Source organism: Pituophis catenifer, unplaced genomic scaffold, assembly GCF_029215685.1.
Source record: "Pituophis catenifer annectens isolate HBS135680 unplaced genomic scaffold, rPitCat1.0.hap2 SCAF_4, whole genome shotgun sequence".
NCBI classification, from domain to species: domain Eukaryota; kingdom Metazoa; phylum Chordata; class Lepidosauria; order Squamata; family Colubridae; genus Pituophis; species Pituophis catenifer.
In genome coordinates this window covers 115,044,948-115,060,130 of record NW_027256884.1, presented here as the reverse complement: position 1 = coordinate 115,060,130, position 15,183 = coordinate 115,044,948, and the positions used below count along the sequence as shown (strand labels likewise).

General features: G+C 34.4%; 1 protein-coding gene across 2 annotated transcripts in view; it reads left to right on the top strand.

Annotated features, from left to right (window-relative positions):
* DYNC2H1 (dynein cytoplasmic 2 heavy chain 1) overlaps positions 1-15,183 on the top strand; it is a 152,252-nt gene that overhangs the window by 29,015 nt on the left and 108,054 nt on the right. For both annotated transcript variants that reach the window (XM_070943969.1, XM_070943968.1), the window contains exons 24-36: positions 68-182; positions 1,057-1,227; positions 2,053-2,435; positions 2,636-2,768; positions 3,254-3,371; positions 6,223-6,335; positions 6,445-6,564; positions 7,852-8,002; positions 8,809-9,011; positions 11,151-11,333; positions 12,430-12,612; positions 13,415-13,638; positions 14,892-15,007. In XM_070943969.1, the coding sequence (XP_070800070.1) occupies positions 68-182; positions 1,057-1,227; positions 2,053-2,435; positions 2,636-2,768; positions 3,254-3,371; positions 6,223-6,335; positions 6,445-6,564; positions 7,852-8,002; positions 8,809-9,011; positions 11,151-11,333; positions 12,430-12,612; positions 13,415-13,638; positions 14,892-15,007 (2,213 nt within the window). The remainder of the gene's footprint in view (positions 1-67; positions 183-1,056; positions 1,228-2,052; positions 2,436-2,635; positions 2,769-3,253; positions 3,372-6,222; positions 6,336-6,444; positions 6,565-7,851; positions 8,003-8,808; positions 9,012-11,150; positions 11,334-12,429; positions 12,613-13,414; positions 13,639-14,891; positions 15,008-15,183) is intronic.

Here is a 15,183-nt window from a genome sequence, read left to right as displayed (position 1 = left end):
GGACTATCTGTACATAGTTCTTAATTATAATAGTGGTTGAACTTCTTTTAATATATATTGCATGCAGGAGTAAGACCTACCTATTTGAAGAATTCTTGTTGAACTGGCATGAAAAACTGAGAAAGATTGAAGAACACACAATAATGACTGTGAAGTTGCAAAAAGAGGTGGATCAATACAAGGTAAAATGATCGTGTGAGAGAATTAAGACAAATAGGAAATATTGGAATGTTTAGAATATTTTGAGGGTTTTAAGACCTACACATCTTTATAGAGTATACAATATTTTATTCATTCAGTTATATATCTCTTGAAGACCCTTGTAAGTTTTGCATTTGATTACAGCAATTAATTTTAGCATATAACCTTTCAAAATGTTCAAAGCATTTCACATTGTTATTTCTCTAATTGTTGGAATTGCTCTGTAAGATGGTCTAATATTATTACAGTATTCCCATATAGATAGTCCTTCCTTAATTGGACCGTCAACTCTATTGCTAAGTAACACAGTAATTAGGCAAAACATCACATAGGGGCAGCAGTTCCACTAATCCCAGATGCTGTTATTGAATGAATCCCAGGATCATTCAGTTGTTAGGCCAGGATCGAAGCTAGTTGTAAATGTGAGTGCAAATTTTGTTTATGCAGGATGGATTGCAAGTCCTTTTTTTCACTACTGTTGTAACTTTGAATGGTTGCTGAACAAATAGACATCAAGTGAAGACTTACCTGTATTGTTAAGATCTAGTAGTAATTAAGTACGGGATCTTAACTTGATATCTTGCTGTTTATGAAATAAATTAAAAATATTAAATTTTTAGATAATTTTTAGATTTATTTCATAAAAAGCAAGATGTCAAGTTAAAATGATATGAAATAATATTAAATTTTTAGATTTAAAGTCAGTACTGTTGAGTTGCATGTATAAGAATGTAGTTGTTCCAAGTGTTTGTAACTCATGATTCTTTCATAATCCTTTATTGTTTAAACATAAAATACATTCATTGTTACAAAAGGAAAAATAACTGCTAATATATGTTTGTTTTTTTCTTACAGCTGACCCTTCCTATATTGAAATATGTTAAGGGAGAACACTTGTCATCAGATCATTGGTTGGACCTCTTTCGTATTCTTGGTCTTCCTAGGGGTACCAGTCTAGGAACTCTGATGTTTGGAGACCTCCTAAAAGTAGCAGATGTCATAGTGGAAAAAGCAGCAGAACTGAAGGTGTGAATTATCTTTTAATATGAAGAAAATGATTTGAAGAAATTTTGTGGACATATTTTTGGCTTCCACTTAAAGCAAAGAATGCCCCAAAGTTATTATCTAAGTTTAATAAAAAAGTGACTAAATCAGTTCTTTCTGTATAAAGAAAGTAATAATATTTTTCAACATGTAGTACTGATATATTGTTCGTATGTGGTACAGAAATTTCATTACGTTTTAGTAATGTTTTTATACCTGCTCTTGAAGACAGCAACCCTTAATAGTACATTGTGTTATAGAAAATTCTCATATTTATTTGGGAACAGTCATCTGATAAAATAATTTGGCTGGTTAGTATAGAAAGATTAATTATTCAAGATAATTTTGTAGAGGTTATATTTTGTCACTCATTTTATTTAGACCTCGGAAATATATCACAAATCTGTATACCATAGCAATATGTAAGTGAGCCATGGTGGCGCAGTTGTTAGAGTGCAGTACTGCAAGCTATTTCTGCTGACTGCCGGCTACCTGCAATTTGGCAGATCGAATCTCACCAGGCTCAAGGTTGACTCAGCCTTTTATCCTTCCGAGGTCGCTAAAATGAGAATTCAAATTGTTGGGGGCAATATGCTGACTCTGTAAACCACTTAGAGAGGGCTGTAAAGCACTAAAATGGCATATAAGTCTAAGTACTATTGCTATTGCTAATACCATAATGTTTAATTAAAAAGTAAATCTAGTGCTTTATACATCAGTGTCTGACATTTCTTAGTTCTTTGGATTTACCTATAACTGTAGTTATATCATTAGCTTAAATTAATGTTAATTTATATTTGCTAACAGGATTTGAACTGCAGGGCTCATGGTGAGGTTACAATCAGAGAAGCCTTGCGTGAGCTTGAGCTTTGGGGCGTTGGAGCTGTCTTTACATTAACAGATTATGAAGATAGCCAGAACCGGATGATCAAATTGATTAAAGATTGGAAAGATATAGTCAATCAAGTTGGAGACAATCGCTGCCTACTTCAGTCTTTGAAAGACTCTCCATATTACAAAGGTTTCCAAGATAAAGTTTCTGTTTGGGAAAAGAAACTTGCTGAACTGGATGAATATCTACAGAATCTAAATCAAATTCAGAGGAAATGGGTGTATCTGGAGCCCATTTTTGGTCGTGGAGCTTTGCCTAAAGAGCAAGCACGCTTCAACAGAGTAGATGAAGACTTCAGGTCAGTTGACTTTTTATTCTGTTTTTTAATCCAATGTCCTCTTACATTCCTCAGAGGAAAACATAAGCATTGTATGTAAAATTCAAATTAATTTCTTGTATTTTCATACTTCAGGTCATAAATAATAGTTTCAATTGCTTATTTTTGTGTTATTAAAACTAAAGAACACATAATTCACACCATGTTGTTTCCTTTTAAAGATCAATAATGGCAGATATCAAACAAGATAATCGTGTAATTTCTTTGAATACTCGAGCAGGAATAAGGACTGCCTTAATTACTATCCTTGACCAGCTTCAGAGATGTCAGAAATCTTTAAATGAATTCCTGGAGGTAAACATTTCTGATCACTCCATTTAATTGTGAATTCAGGTGATGAACACTAACATTTTGTATATCTCCTTGAGAATATTAATAAACATTTGTGTTTATACATATGCACACCCTCGTGGGAGTGCAAATATAGCAGTTTTCTGTGACATCTTAAATGACAGCTGTGTCATTATACTCATTCTGAAGTTGAAATGCTTCACAAACCTAACATCTTTCAAGTTATGCTTTTTTATTCATATATTGGTGTCTTTCTTTTTGTGTTCATTTTTCATTTCTACAGTACTTTGACCAATAAATATTTAAATTTTTTTGGAAGAACAAGCAAGTAGTAGAGGGAGATTATGGGGGGGGGGGGTTTGGGTGTAAAAGTAGAGATGTTCAGTTCACAGCTATTCATTTTTTGAAAAGATGTTAGTTTAACTGGTTCAGAAATAATTACTGTGTTGTCTTGGAGTGGCCATCTGAATTTATTTATTTTTAAATAGGAAAAGCGTTCTGCATTCCCCAGATTTTATTTCATTGGAGATGATGATCTTCTGGAAATCTTGGGCCAGTCTACTAATCCATTAGTTATCCAATCTCATCTGAAGAAGCTGTTTGCCGGTAAGAATGGTAAAGAATAAAAAAATTGTACAGTTGGAATGAACTACAACATCATCTAGTCCAGTGGTTGGCAAACCACGGCTCGTGAGCCTCATGCGGCTCTTTGGCCCCTTGAGTGTGGCTCTTCCACAAAATACCAAAAAGTCCACAAAGTGCCGAAAAGTCCTTCAGCCGGTGAGAAGAAAGCTGCGCATGCGCGAAGATGGCGGCAGTGACCAGAGGTCTTTTCGGCGCTGTGCGCCAGTGGCTGGCTAGAAAGATCAAAAGGCGCGGAGCAGCCTTTAATTAGGCAAAAGAAAACAAACCACTTGTGGGAAGGAGCCCACTGAAGCTGCCGGCGGTGCAGCCACCCCCCCCTCCCTGCAGCTTGGAGCTCCAAGCGGAAGAAGTCCTCAGCTGTTGCAAAGAAGCGGCAGCTCTGGGTGAGCCATGCTCGCTTCTTTCTCTTTGAGAGCTGCTTTGCAAACAAGGTGCAAAACAGCTCTCAAAGAGAACGAAGCGGGCATGGCTCACCCAGAGCTGCCGCTTCTTTGCAACAGCCAAGGACAGAAGAGTTCGCTCAGGAGTGATGCCAGCAAGGAAGGCGGCTGGGTCAGAGGGAGGCGTAGCCCAAGCTCTCTGGGACGGATAAACAAGTGTGGGGAGGTGAACGGGAGCAGACTTGGCCCTCTGCGTGTTGCATCCCCCTCCTCCTACTTTTTAATTGTAGTTAAAAAGAACTAATTAAGTTAATAACAATGCACCTCTATATAGTTTAAGTTTTAAAAATTTGCTCTCAAAAGAAATTTCAGTCGTTGTACTGTTGATATTTGGCTCTGTTGACTAATCAGTTTGCTGACCACTGATCTAGTCCAACCGAAATGCAAGAAAACCATTAAACCATTCATGAGAGATGGCCCTCCAGAGACTTATAATGTCCGTAGGTAGATTGTTCCACTGTGGTAATGTCTTACATCTTGCTGAGCTACAGAACTTTCCCCATCCCTCACTGTTACAGCAGTATAAAACCTCTCCCATGCCAAAGGCTTACCAAATGTTTTCCCACTAACATTTCCATTCTACTTTTGTACTGTAAAGGAAAAGATTTAAAGAAATAATATTTATAATTTAAATGTCTAAATATTTTAAATATTTAGAACAATATTTAAATAATGTTTTACTATGCCTACTTTTGTAGTACCTGAAGTAAAATGGATTTTTCTGACACCTTTTCAAAGAATCACTTAAATCATGCAAGTATACAGATTTGTACAAAAGCATTTTATTTATTTAAATTTATTGGCCACCAAACTCCAGTGGGAAGGTTTGATATACTTTTTAAAAACCATCTGGTTTTCTTAAAGGATATCTGTTTACCTAATATTCCCTCCTTATACACTGTTATATAAGACATCATGAGACTCTAACATCATGCCACCCTAACAATTTATTGTTATTGATCACATGTATACTTTCCTGATTTATTTGCTAGCAAGATAGATCTGCATTCTTCCACAGAAATTTGTACTGTAGTAGTCTCTATCTATACATATAGATCAATTCTAGTAATATTAGGTTCAACTATGAGACTTTAAAATAACCTGAATAAATGTTTTCAAAGCTTGATGGCTTGTTATAGATTTCTGACAATGGAAGATTTTGGTTACGATAGGTTTCCCTTGAAAGGGCAATAAAAATGTTCTTATGTTCTTTTCTAGTAGTATGGGAATTGGGATAAATGTAAATTGAAATCTATTTATAGAGATTGCCTAAAATTTTATAAGAATTTAGCTTTAAAAAGTGCTGTTTTCATTTATTTATACATGTAGTATTATGACATTTCCAGAAATGATGAGTTCTAGCTAATACTTTAATTTAATTGGAAGATAATGTTCTGCAGTCCTCTTCCATACCCATTCTTGCCTAATGGCAGGACTCTTCATAAGAGATCTAAAATATATATGGCAGAATTGTAATGTGAGCAAAATTTGATACAAACCTATGAATATATTACAAACAAAAACAATGCTTTAATTTGACTTCAAATAAATTTCCATTTTTAAATACCATATTATAATCCAAGTTCATATTTGTGTAAAAAGAGATAGAACCATATTAGGGATGTGCACAGTACAGAAAATAGGCATTGTCTTGAACCTAAAACAAACCATCACATTGCAGAACTTCTGTTAAACTGTTGCAGGTTAGCATCTAAATAATAGAACAAAATTTGAATATTTAATTCAAATTTGAATAGTTAATTCAAATATCAAAATTCTGATTTACAGGATAGGCAGGGCAATCACATCACTCACTCAGTAATTATGCTTTTATTTAAGATGTGCTTATAGGTAAGCACAATACAGCAACAATACAAATCACAATGCAATGCAATACAATCAAGTAAATTATGTAATAATCAAATGCTTGATTGTCATCATTCTTCAAACCTCATAAATTATTGTATTTTTAAACTTCAGGAGATCGGACTCTGGGCATTATTCCAAGGGAAATTTAATTCCAAATAACAGGTGCTAATAGACGAATGTGTCCACATGCCTGTTCCTTATTGTGGAATCAGTAGTATGGATCAGACTCCTATTGTAACATCCCACCAGACTTCCCATCCCTGATCTTCTCAGTATTTTCTCTATTCTTTTTCCAGTTGCTATAGCCAATGTCTTTGGCTTATTTCCAGTCTCACTTCAAACCTTTTCTGCCTAGAACAACTTAATTTCAGCCCTTATGCAGATCAGTTTTGTATGAACGGATTCAGCCATGGACCATTCAAAACCACTTTTTCTGCACACAGAAGGTTTTACACATATGTATATTAAACTAATCAATGTTACGTTATTCCATTAATTAACAGGAATTCACAGTGTAAGCTTTGATGAAGATTTTAAAAATATTATTGCAATGAAATCTGTAGAAGGTGAAACTGTACCTTTCAAAAATAAAATTCTGCTATCCAATGATGTTGAGGTAAGAAAGTAAGCTTCTCCTCTCCCCCCCACTCCCCCAATTTCCCATTTGTCAAAATTAAGTATGTTAACATGGTTTATTGGGTTTTCTTGATGTATTTATTTGCTAGGTATGGCTGAACAAATTGTCTTTAGAGATGAAGGAGACATTAAAGAAACTATTGATCGACTGTGTAGCCACTGGGAAAAAATTACAGGGTTCAATTGATCCATCGCTTTTTCCTTCACAGGTAAGTTAGTTTGTTTTTTCTATGCAAAAACAATATTTCAGTTTTACAAAGAAGAGGGGGTTTGAATATATGGTGGCATTTGTTTATTAATTTTTAGCTCAACCATTCAGTGGAATTGAATTTGAATGTAAAATAAATAATAGTTTGAATATACCTATTCAATAATTGATCTGAAAAGAACAACATCAGACAAAAGTACTTTCTTTTGCACTTAACCCCATTCCCTCAAGCCACCTGCCTCTCTACAACTTCCATTGATTCTTTGGGATATATACTGAAGATTGTGTAAAGAGTAGAATTCTTTCTTTGAGGAAACTTTATTCTAGTGACTGACAGACAATATTGCATGCAACCCTTTGAATTAAATTTAGATCCAAAATAAATCACAGTATACAGTATCCATTGAAATCAATAAGATTTATGCTAATCTTGATTAACTGAAGTCTGATAGTGGTTTAGTGGTTTTAGTGGTTTTGGTCTGGATCTATCCCAATAGTTAAATTGAATTGTCAGTGCTCAACAACCGCAATGATTTTTACCCTGGTACTACAAGTCAGGGTTACTGTATTTCAGGATAGGATGCATTTGCTCTAACCAGTTCCTTGCATTGCAAGTAGCATCTTCATGATGGAAATATATCTTGCATTTGTATATCGTTCGAAAAGTACAGCACAGTGTAAACATTTGTTGATTGTACCTAACCTGTTCTGTCAGAGGCACAAGTCCAGGCACTAGGAGCTGAGCTATCCAGGCACTAGGAGCCTGGATAGCTCAGCAGACTAATGCATTGTAATTTAACTCCAGCTGTCTGCAATTAGTAAGTTCGAATCTTGCCAGGCTCAAGGTTGACTCAGCCTTCCATCCTTTCTAAGGTAGGTAAATTGAGGACCCAGTTTCTGGGGGCAATAAGCTGACTTTGTAAAAATATACAAAAGTATGAAGGCTATTGCTTAATGCATTGTAAGCCGCCCTGAGTCTCCGGAGAAGGGCGGCATATAAATCAAATTAAAAAAAAAAAGTCACTGGCAGTTTAATCTATGCTCTGAACTCAACAGATTATCTTTGTTTTTAAATATTCAAATAAGTGTAGTTGTTTTAAATCTGCATACAGAATTAATGATATGATAAACTCTTTGACAATCTATTAGACAAACCTATTAGAGTTTCAGCAGGAGAGTATTGTGGATTTGTGGATAAATGAGGTGGTGTGATTTCTTTAAATAGTCAACATGGATGCTATTAAATGTTATAATCTGTTCTTCTTTATGCATACCATTTTCCCAATAGATTCTATGTTTGGCTGAACAAATTCAGTTCACAGAAGATGTTGAATGTGCAATCAAGGAATGTAACTTGCAACAGATAGAATTAGAACTAATGGCTAAATTGGAGCATTATACCAGTATAGATACTAATATAGAAGACTCAGGCAATGCAGGTATGGAAGAAGATAGCAGGTATAATAGTCTAAAATGATTTCGTATTCTTGATACAGACTTTGAATCATCCTCATAATATACTGGTAGTCAGTGTGGCTTCTTGCCATTTGTGCTGTTTTTTGTATTTGTTGGTCTTGATTTCTTTCTTTCTTTTTTTACTTTCTTTTGTATGCCACCAAACACTGCGTTGTCTGAATTGATATTGCAATTTGTTAAATTTTTCTTGATTTGACAAAAGAAGAATTCACATATTATGTTAATCCACCGTTTTGTTCACCATGGTTTATTTACTGTAGCCATTTCCAAACATGACATAAAACTGCAAAGCATAATTTATAAACTAAAGGGCAAAACCTTCCATGTTACATGATTGGAAAAATGGTAAAATAGTATTTTTCTGGGTTTGGTTTGAGTCTCCAATTCAGTTGAATTGAGTATTTCTCATATCTTTTTATTTTCTTCAGTTTTTAAAAAATTATTTATTTATTTATTTTTCTTTCATTCATTCATTCATTCATTCATTCATTCATTCATTCATTCATTCATTTTTTCTCCTACCCTTCTTTAAAAATTATACAGTACAAACTGCACTGCATAATAACTTTTAATTTTAAATTCTCAGAAAACTACAGGCACTAGTTATCTTTTATATCATAAGAATTATTACTAAATAATTATCAACATACGTTTATGTTACAGTTTTTAAAAAAGTTAGAAACTTTTCATTTCTAACCATATGACCAAATTATAATGGGTGAAACCATATAAATGGACCTTATTTTAAACTGTAATATTTTTTCCCCAGAATCTGGAATCCTTGAATTAAAGCTTAAAGCCCTGATTTTGGATGTTATTCATAACATTGATACTGTACAACAGCTCATTGCGGCTCAGGTCAATAGTACTGATGATTGGGCCTGGAAAAAGCAACTCAGATTTTATCTTAAGGATAAAAAATGTTATATTCAGATGGTGGATGCTGAACTTCAGTACACTTATGAATATCAGGTATTTTAAGTTTAGCATAAATTATGTCTTATTCTTTCATTCCCATCCTCATATTACTTTCAACTAAATGTACAAAAGCAAGAAAGTTGTTTTAATAAGCATGTTTAAGATTGTAGTCCTATAATCAATTGCTTGAAGCTTTGTACAATTTATTTCTAAGTAGACATGTGGCATTATAGGTAGTTTTGGACTTACAACAGTTCATTTAGTGACCGTTTAAAGTTACAGCGGCAGTGAAAAAGTGACTTATGACCGTTTTCTTCTAGACATACAACCATTGTAGCATCCCTGTGGTCACATGATCAAAATTCATATGTTTGGCAACTGACTCATGTTTATGACGTTTGCAGTATCGCAGGGTCACATGATCAGCTTTTGTGACCTTCTGATAAGCAAAATCAATGGGGAAGATTGACTTCAGATTCAGTAAAGAAAGTGATCTGTCCCCGTACCCACACACACACAAACACAGCCAGCCGAGGGTTAAGGAAACACTTTGGAACGCACCCAGGTCTTATCTCCCACTTGGCAGCGATAGACACACCGTCTGCCAAATGCCTTTATTTTCACAAACAGAAAGATAAGGTACTTAGCGTACAAAAAGTCCAAGCAGAAATAATATTTCTCTCCCCAGTTCCGAACGAGGCTTTAGTGACTATCCAAGGTTTACTTTTGTTCGTCACAAGGATCACTGACCACTACCCTCTATTATATAGTCTCTGGGGTGTGGTCCAGTGACTCAGTTCTAATCCCTAGCACGCCTCCTAAGCTGCTGCAAACGTTTATCACGCCTTCGGAGGCGTGCGTCCAGGAATGATGTTTCTTCGTCACTCTGATCCGAGCCAGCTGTCTCCCTACTGATCTCCTCTCCCTCGGCCGGCACCTGAGACAATGCCAGAGGGGAGGGGCCTGGAGAGGGAGGCCTGGCTGACTCCTCTTCCTCATGCTCGGAGTTTTCTTCCTCCGATGGGACAGGCTCAGAGGGCGGGGCCACAACAGAAAGTGCTACTAATTTAACAATGACAATGATTCATTTAACAACTGTGGCAAGAAAGGTCATAAAATGGGGCAAAATTCTCTTAACTGTCTCATTTAGCAAAATAAATTTTGACCTTGCTTGTGGTTGTAAACCGAGGACTACCTGTATACTGTAGATATAACAGGCAATATGATAGAAAAAAGAAAATTCTTCCTGGGTTTCAATTATTGAAACCTTTCTTGGCTGTGATAAACATATATTTTTTTAAAGTATGACTTTTGTTAAAATACAGTTCCCATCAATTTTAATTATAAATTAATTAATTAATTAATTAATCAATTAAAATAAATAAAAACAATTGAGCAAGATTCTAAGAATATTTTTTATTGCTATAATGGATTTTTTTTAAAAAAAACATTTTCTTCTATAGCAGGTTTCAGATCTTGATATTCCCCTAAGTTTCAGAATCTGTTTTCATGTGGTGTGATGGTTCTTGTTTTATAGAAACAATTCAAATTATTCTCAATGTCTGAAATTTGTAGCATAGTTATTTGAGAATTAGCTTTAATGAAAGTGAATAAATTTTCATTCCACATTATTCTTTTGGAACTCTCTGTATCAGATACTGTCTTTTTAAAGAATTCTAATGTTTTAGTACTTTCACATGCTTAAGCCTGTATTGAAATAAGATTGTTTTGAAGATTCTAGAACAATAACATGGTTTATCTTTTCATAGCTCATTTTAATAGAGAAAAAAAATCCCTAGAGCCTGAGGCCTGGGTTAGAGATGAACTTTGGGTTACTGGAAGAAAACTGCAACCATCTGATTTTTAACACCATTCATAATTTTAATTGGAACTTTCTCATCTTACAAAGTATCCATTAATAGGTTTCCTTCCGTTGCAAATACTAGACTTAAGGAAAAAAGGAGCAGTTGTAATGAAAACCAAGGGTTAAAGCCTTTCCTTTATTACTCTCTTGATCTGGCACAAACTATCTGTTTAATTCTTTAATTCAGACAAGCGTTCAAGTTACTCCATTTTGCAACCTTTGAGTCAAATGTTTACTAATTTGGAATTCACTTTTAGTGGTAGTGTTAATCTGGACAACTAGGTTGAGTTCATGAATTTAATTGCATTTTATCATTTTTAAAATTTTAGGGAAATTCACCAAAGCTTGTTTATACACCGTTAACGGACAAGTGTTACCTTACGCTTACTCAAGCTATGAAGATGGGCCTTGGAGGAAATCCCTATGGCCCAGCTGGAACTGGCAAGACAGAATCTGTAAAGGCTCTAGGGGGATTACTTGGAAGACAAGTTTTGGTGTTTAATTGTGATGAGGTGAAGTAAAATATATCTACCTGTTGTATGAAGAAGTTTCACAGGAGTTGTTGACTGATTGATTGATTGATTATGTGCCATTAAGTTGTCTGTGGAAATTCTCAATCATCTAGGTGCTGTCTCAAAGGTACTTTTCAAAAGACAATTGGATTTTCTTCTTTTTTTCCCCTTGAAAACATTTTACTTCTCACCCAAGAAGCTTTCTTGCTTCAGAACTTCAGTTGCCTTTTTAAAAAAAGCATCTTTGGGTGCCATCAAGTTGTTGACTCCTAGCAACTTTCCACCATTAGGTTTTTTCTTGGCAGCTAAGTTATATTATATATGTCTGAAATAGGATAATTTGAATCTCATTGTGCCTCAAGTGAGAACTGTGAGTTGATTTTTTTTTCAACTTTATTTGTCCCCTTGGCTGTCCACATTATTCTGAGAAGTCTTCTCCAAAACCAAATGGCAAAAGCATCAATACTGTTCCCATCCTGCTTCTTCAAAGTCTACTTATGATTTATTAGCTGCCCAGAATTTTTTGGTTAATATGGATGGCCATATACATTTGCAAAATTAATGAATGGGTGAATAAATGAATGAATCCTGTTTTAAGTTATAAATTGGGGTGGCTAAGGTTATAGCCCAGTACATTGAGATGACGATCATAATGATGATGATTGTTCTCTTTGAATCCCTTTAAAGTTATAAGGCAGAAATTTAAAAAAAAACATATATTCAGTAAATACATAGAAAATATTTATCAAATTTATATTTATGCAGATTTCAATACTCTTTCCACCACAATGTCTGTAACAGATGAGATCAGGAGTGTAGTATTTCCTTTTTTAAATGTCTTTTCTTGTTTCCTTTGTAAAATATTTTTAAAAGGATCTGAGACTCCATTGTTAACAAAAAACAAAACAAAAAACCCCCGCAGAATCCGCAAACCCAAAAGTTTGCTCCCTGAAATGACAAATCAGCTGTGTTTCACCTCCCCAAAGCATTGATACTTTTGTTACAAACTTTAAAACTTTATTACACTTTTTTTTTACTTGGGAAAAGGAATATTATATATCATGTAGCTGAAGTAGCATTCCTTGCTTATTTTAAGGGCATTGATGTGAAATCAATGGGGCGTATATTTGTTGGTTTGGTGAAATGTGGAGCCTGGGGCTGTTTTGATGAGTTTAATCGTCTGGAAGAAGCGGTACTCTCTGCTGTATCTATGCAGATTCAGACAATTCAACATGCTTTGAAGAAACATCAACCTATTTGCGAATTACTTGGAAAAGAGGTACCAATCTTAAACTCTTGTACAATATTTACTTACTTACTTAACTTACTTTTGCTGCAACCTCAGCAATTAGGAAACTTGTGGTTCAGAGTGAACGAATCAGAATTTCACCTGAAATAATTTATCTCAGCCAAAACCTGAGAGGGCAAAGTCTTAAACAGGTCCAAGAGAAAGCAATCAAGCTATAATCAGACAGAGGAAACTGAACATGAGTATGGGATGTAGTGTATGACTTTCAGAAACAGGTTGAATACCTTCTAAATTAGGGTCGTCCATAACAACTAATAAACATCTTAGTTTCATGTGTGAAGGAATTAGTTTCATTTAAACATGTGGATCTTGTGCCTTAAAATAAAAAATGTTGAACATCTGTTCTATTTTCAGATAAATTACAATTCCAGAAATTTTACTTGATTGGATTTTTAAAAATAAATTTTGTGGAAATGCCAATTTGCAAGAATTACATAGAGTAATTTAAGGATTTTAAGTGCTGCATTAATCTCTTTAGATCAAAACAGTTGTCCCTTAGAATTTGAATTGAGTTAGGAACTGATACCTTACAAGACAAAATCAAGAAATGACAAGATTGAAGTGCTCTGTATCTCTTGTCATACTGGCAAAAGGTCAGTGAGAATATATGGAAATATGTCAGCTGTTTGAATGTCTTTCAGATGCTTATAATTCTATATAAAATATACAACATGCTTTGGTGTTTGCATACAGTAGATTGTTAAGTTCCTACTTAATGGTTTATATAGGTTATTGAGTTTTTACCGAAGATGTTTGCATATTTAAATATCAGGTAGAAATGGACCATAATTCTGGAATTTTTATCACCATGAATCCTGCTGGGAAAGGCTATGGAGGCAGACAGAAATTGCCTGACAATCTTAAACAGCTTTTTAGACCAGTTGCTATGACTCGTCCTGATAATGAGCTAATTGCAGAAGTGATATTATATTCAGAAGGCTTTAAAGATGCTAAACCTCTGGGAAGAAAACTGGTGGATATTTTCAATTTAGCACGGTAAGCGTTTGGGGATTTTTTTCATTTCCTATCCCCAGACATTTTACTACCTCCTCCTCTTTTTGTTCCTCCATCTTTGTCTTGGGGGAATAAGCATTTTAACTCTTCATTCTGTTTGGATACTCTTCAGTATTACAGTAAAAGGGCTTTATTTTTCTTGAATATCATAAAATTTAGGCCCTATAATACACTAACATTTTGTGATCTATTATTTTGATATAATATAGCTGACAACATGACATTTGAACTAGGTCCAACCAGTTCAGATGTCAGTCAAGGAAGTAGTTTGATGATCTTTAGCAAGTTTTGCCAGTTTTAAGCCATTGTAACGGAGTGACTGAAAATTGTTGATATGAAGAATCAGCGAATTTTATTATGAAAACATAAGCCATTATCATGATAACATAATATGCAGATATATATGTAATGTGTAATTTATGGAAAATAATATTATCTAATGCTGTTTTACCATTGCTGTTGTTAAATCAGGTTGTTGATAAAAATGGTGGAAAAAATAAGGTTAATATCATCCCCACAAATGAAGAAAAAAATAACAATTATATTTCAAGTAAAAAAAGTCTTAAGTGGGAATATGGTCTATACTGGCTTCCCAATCTGAAATTTAACAACTAAGTTATATTTATTTAATCAATCTTGAAAAGCCCTTTCTTGAATTCTTCTTCTACTAACTCTGATAGCATCAAGCTTTCAGCAAATAATCTATTCCTCTGCAATTTTTCATGACAAAGTAAAAGATTTCAAATATGTCTCCTTATCCAAAGATCACAATGTTGCTTTTTCATCACTTAGTCACATTGAGGTCATAATACCAATATATGGCTTATTTTTTATAATACTTTGTTAAACTAAGTGCATTCCTCAACATTTCAACAAAAAAGCCACTTTCACATAGTCCCTCACAATTTGATGTTTCCCTGTGGCTAAATGCTCAGCTGCTGTGTGCAATACACAAAAATAGGAAGTTCCATTATACTACCCATTTTCTTACCATTGTAGTCATAGAAATGGCTTATAGAATGTGAACCCTTTCCTCAAAGACCTTGGTCTTTTTTCTGCAGGACTATGAAAAAAAAGGTGGCGGTGATGGATGAATGCTCTTCCCTCATTCACCCTGTCTATGAAAACTTCTTAACCAGTTTTTCCTCTCTTTCATACATCAAAATATTCTTTTCAACAAGGACACACATTAATAGTAATAAGAAAAACATTAACATTCATTTTTTTTTCACCAGAGAGCTCTTGACTCCTCAGCAGCATTATGATTGGGGTTTGCGAGCATTAAAGACTGTTCTGAGGGGATGTGGAAATCTTCTTCGACAGCTGAAAAAGAATGGAATTAAAAAGAAAGGTAAAGAACATTATGATCCACCCCCCCTAAGATTTGCAATCTGACCATGTTATTTTTATTTGTATAATAATATCCTTATTAAAAGTTCACTGAATTAATAGCAGTTTAATCCTGACCGGCTCAAGGTTGATGCAGCCTTCCATCCTTCTGACGTTGGTAAAATGAAGACCAAGGTT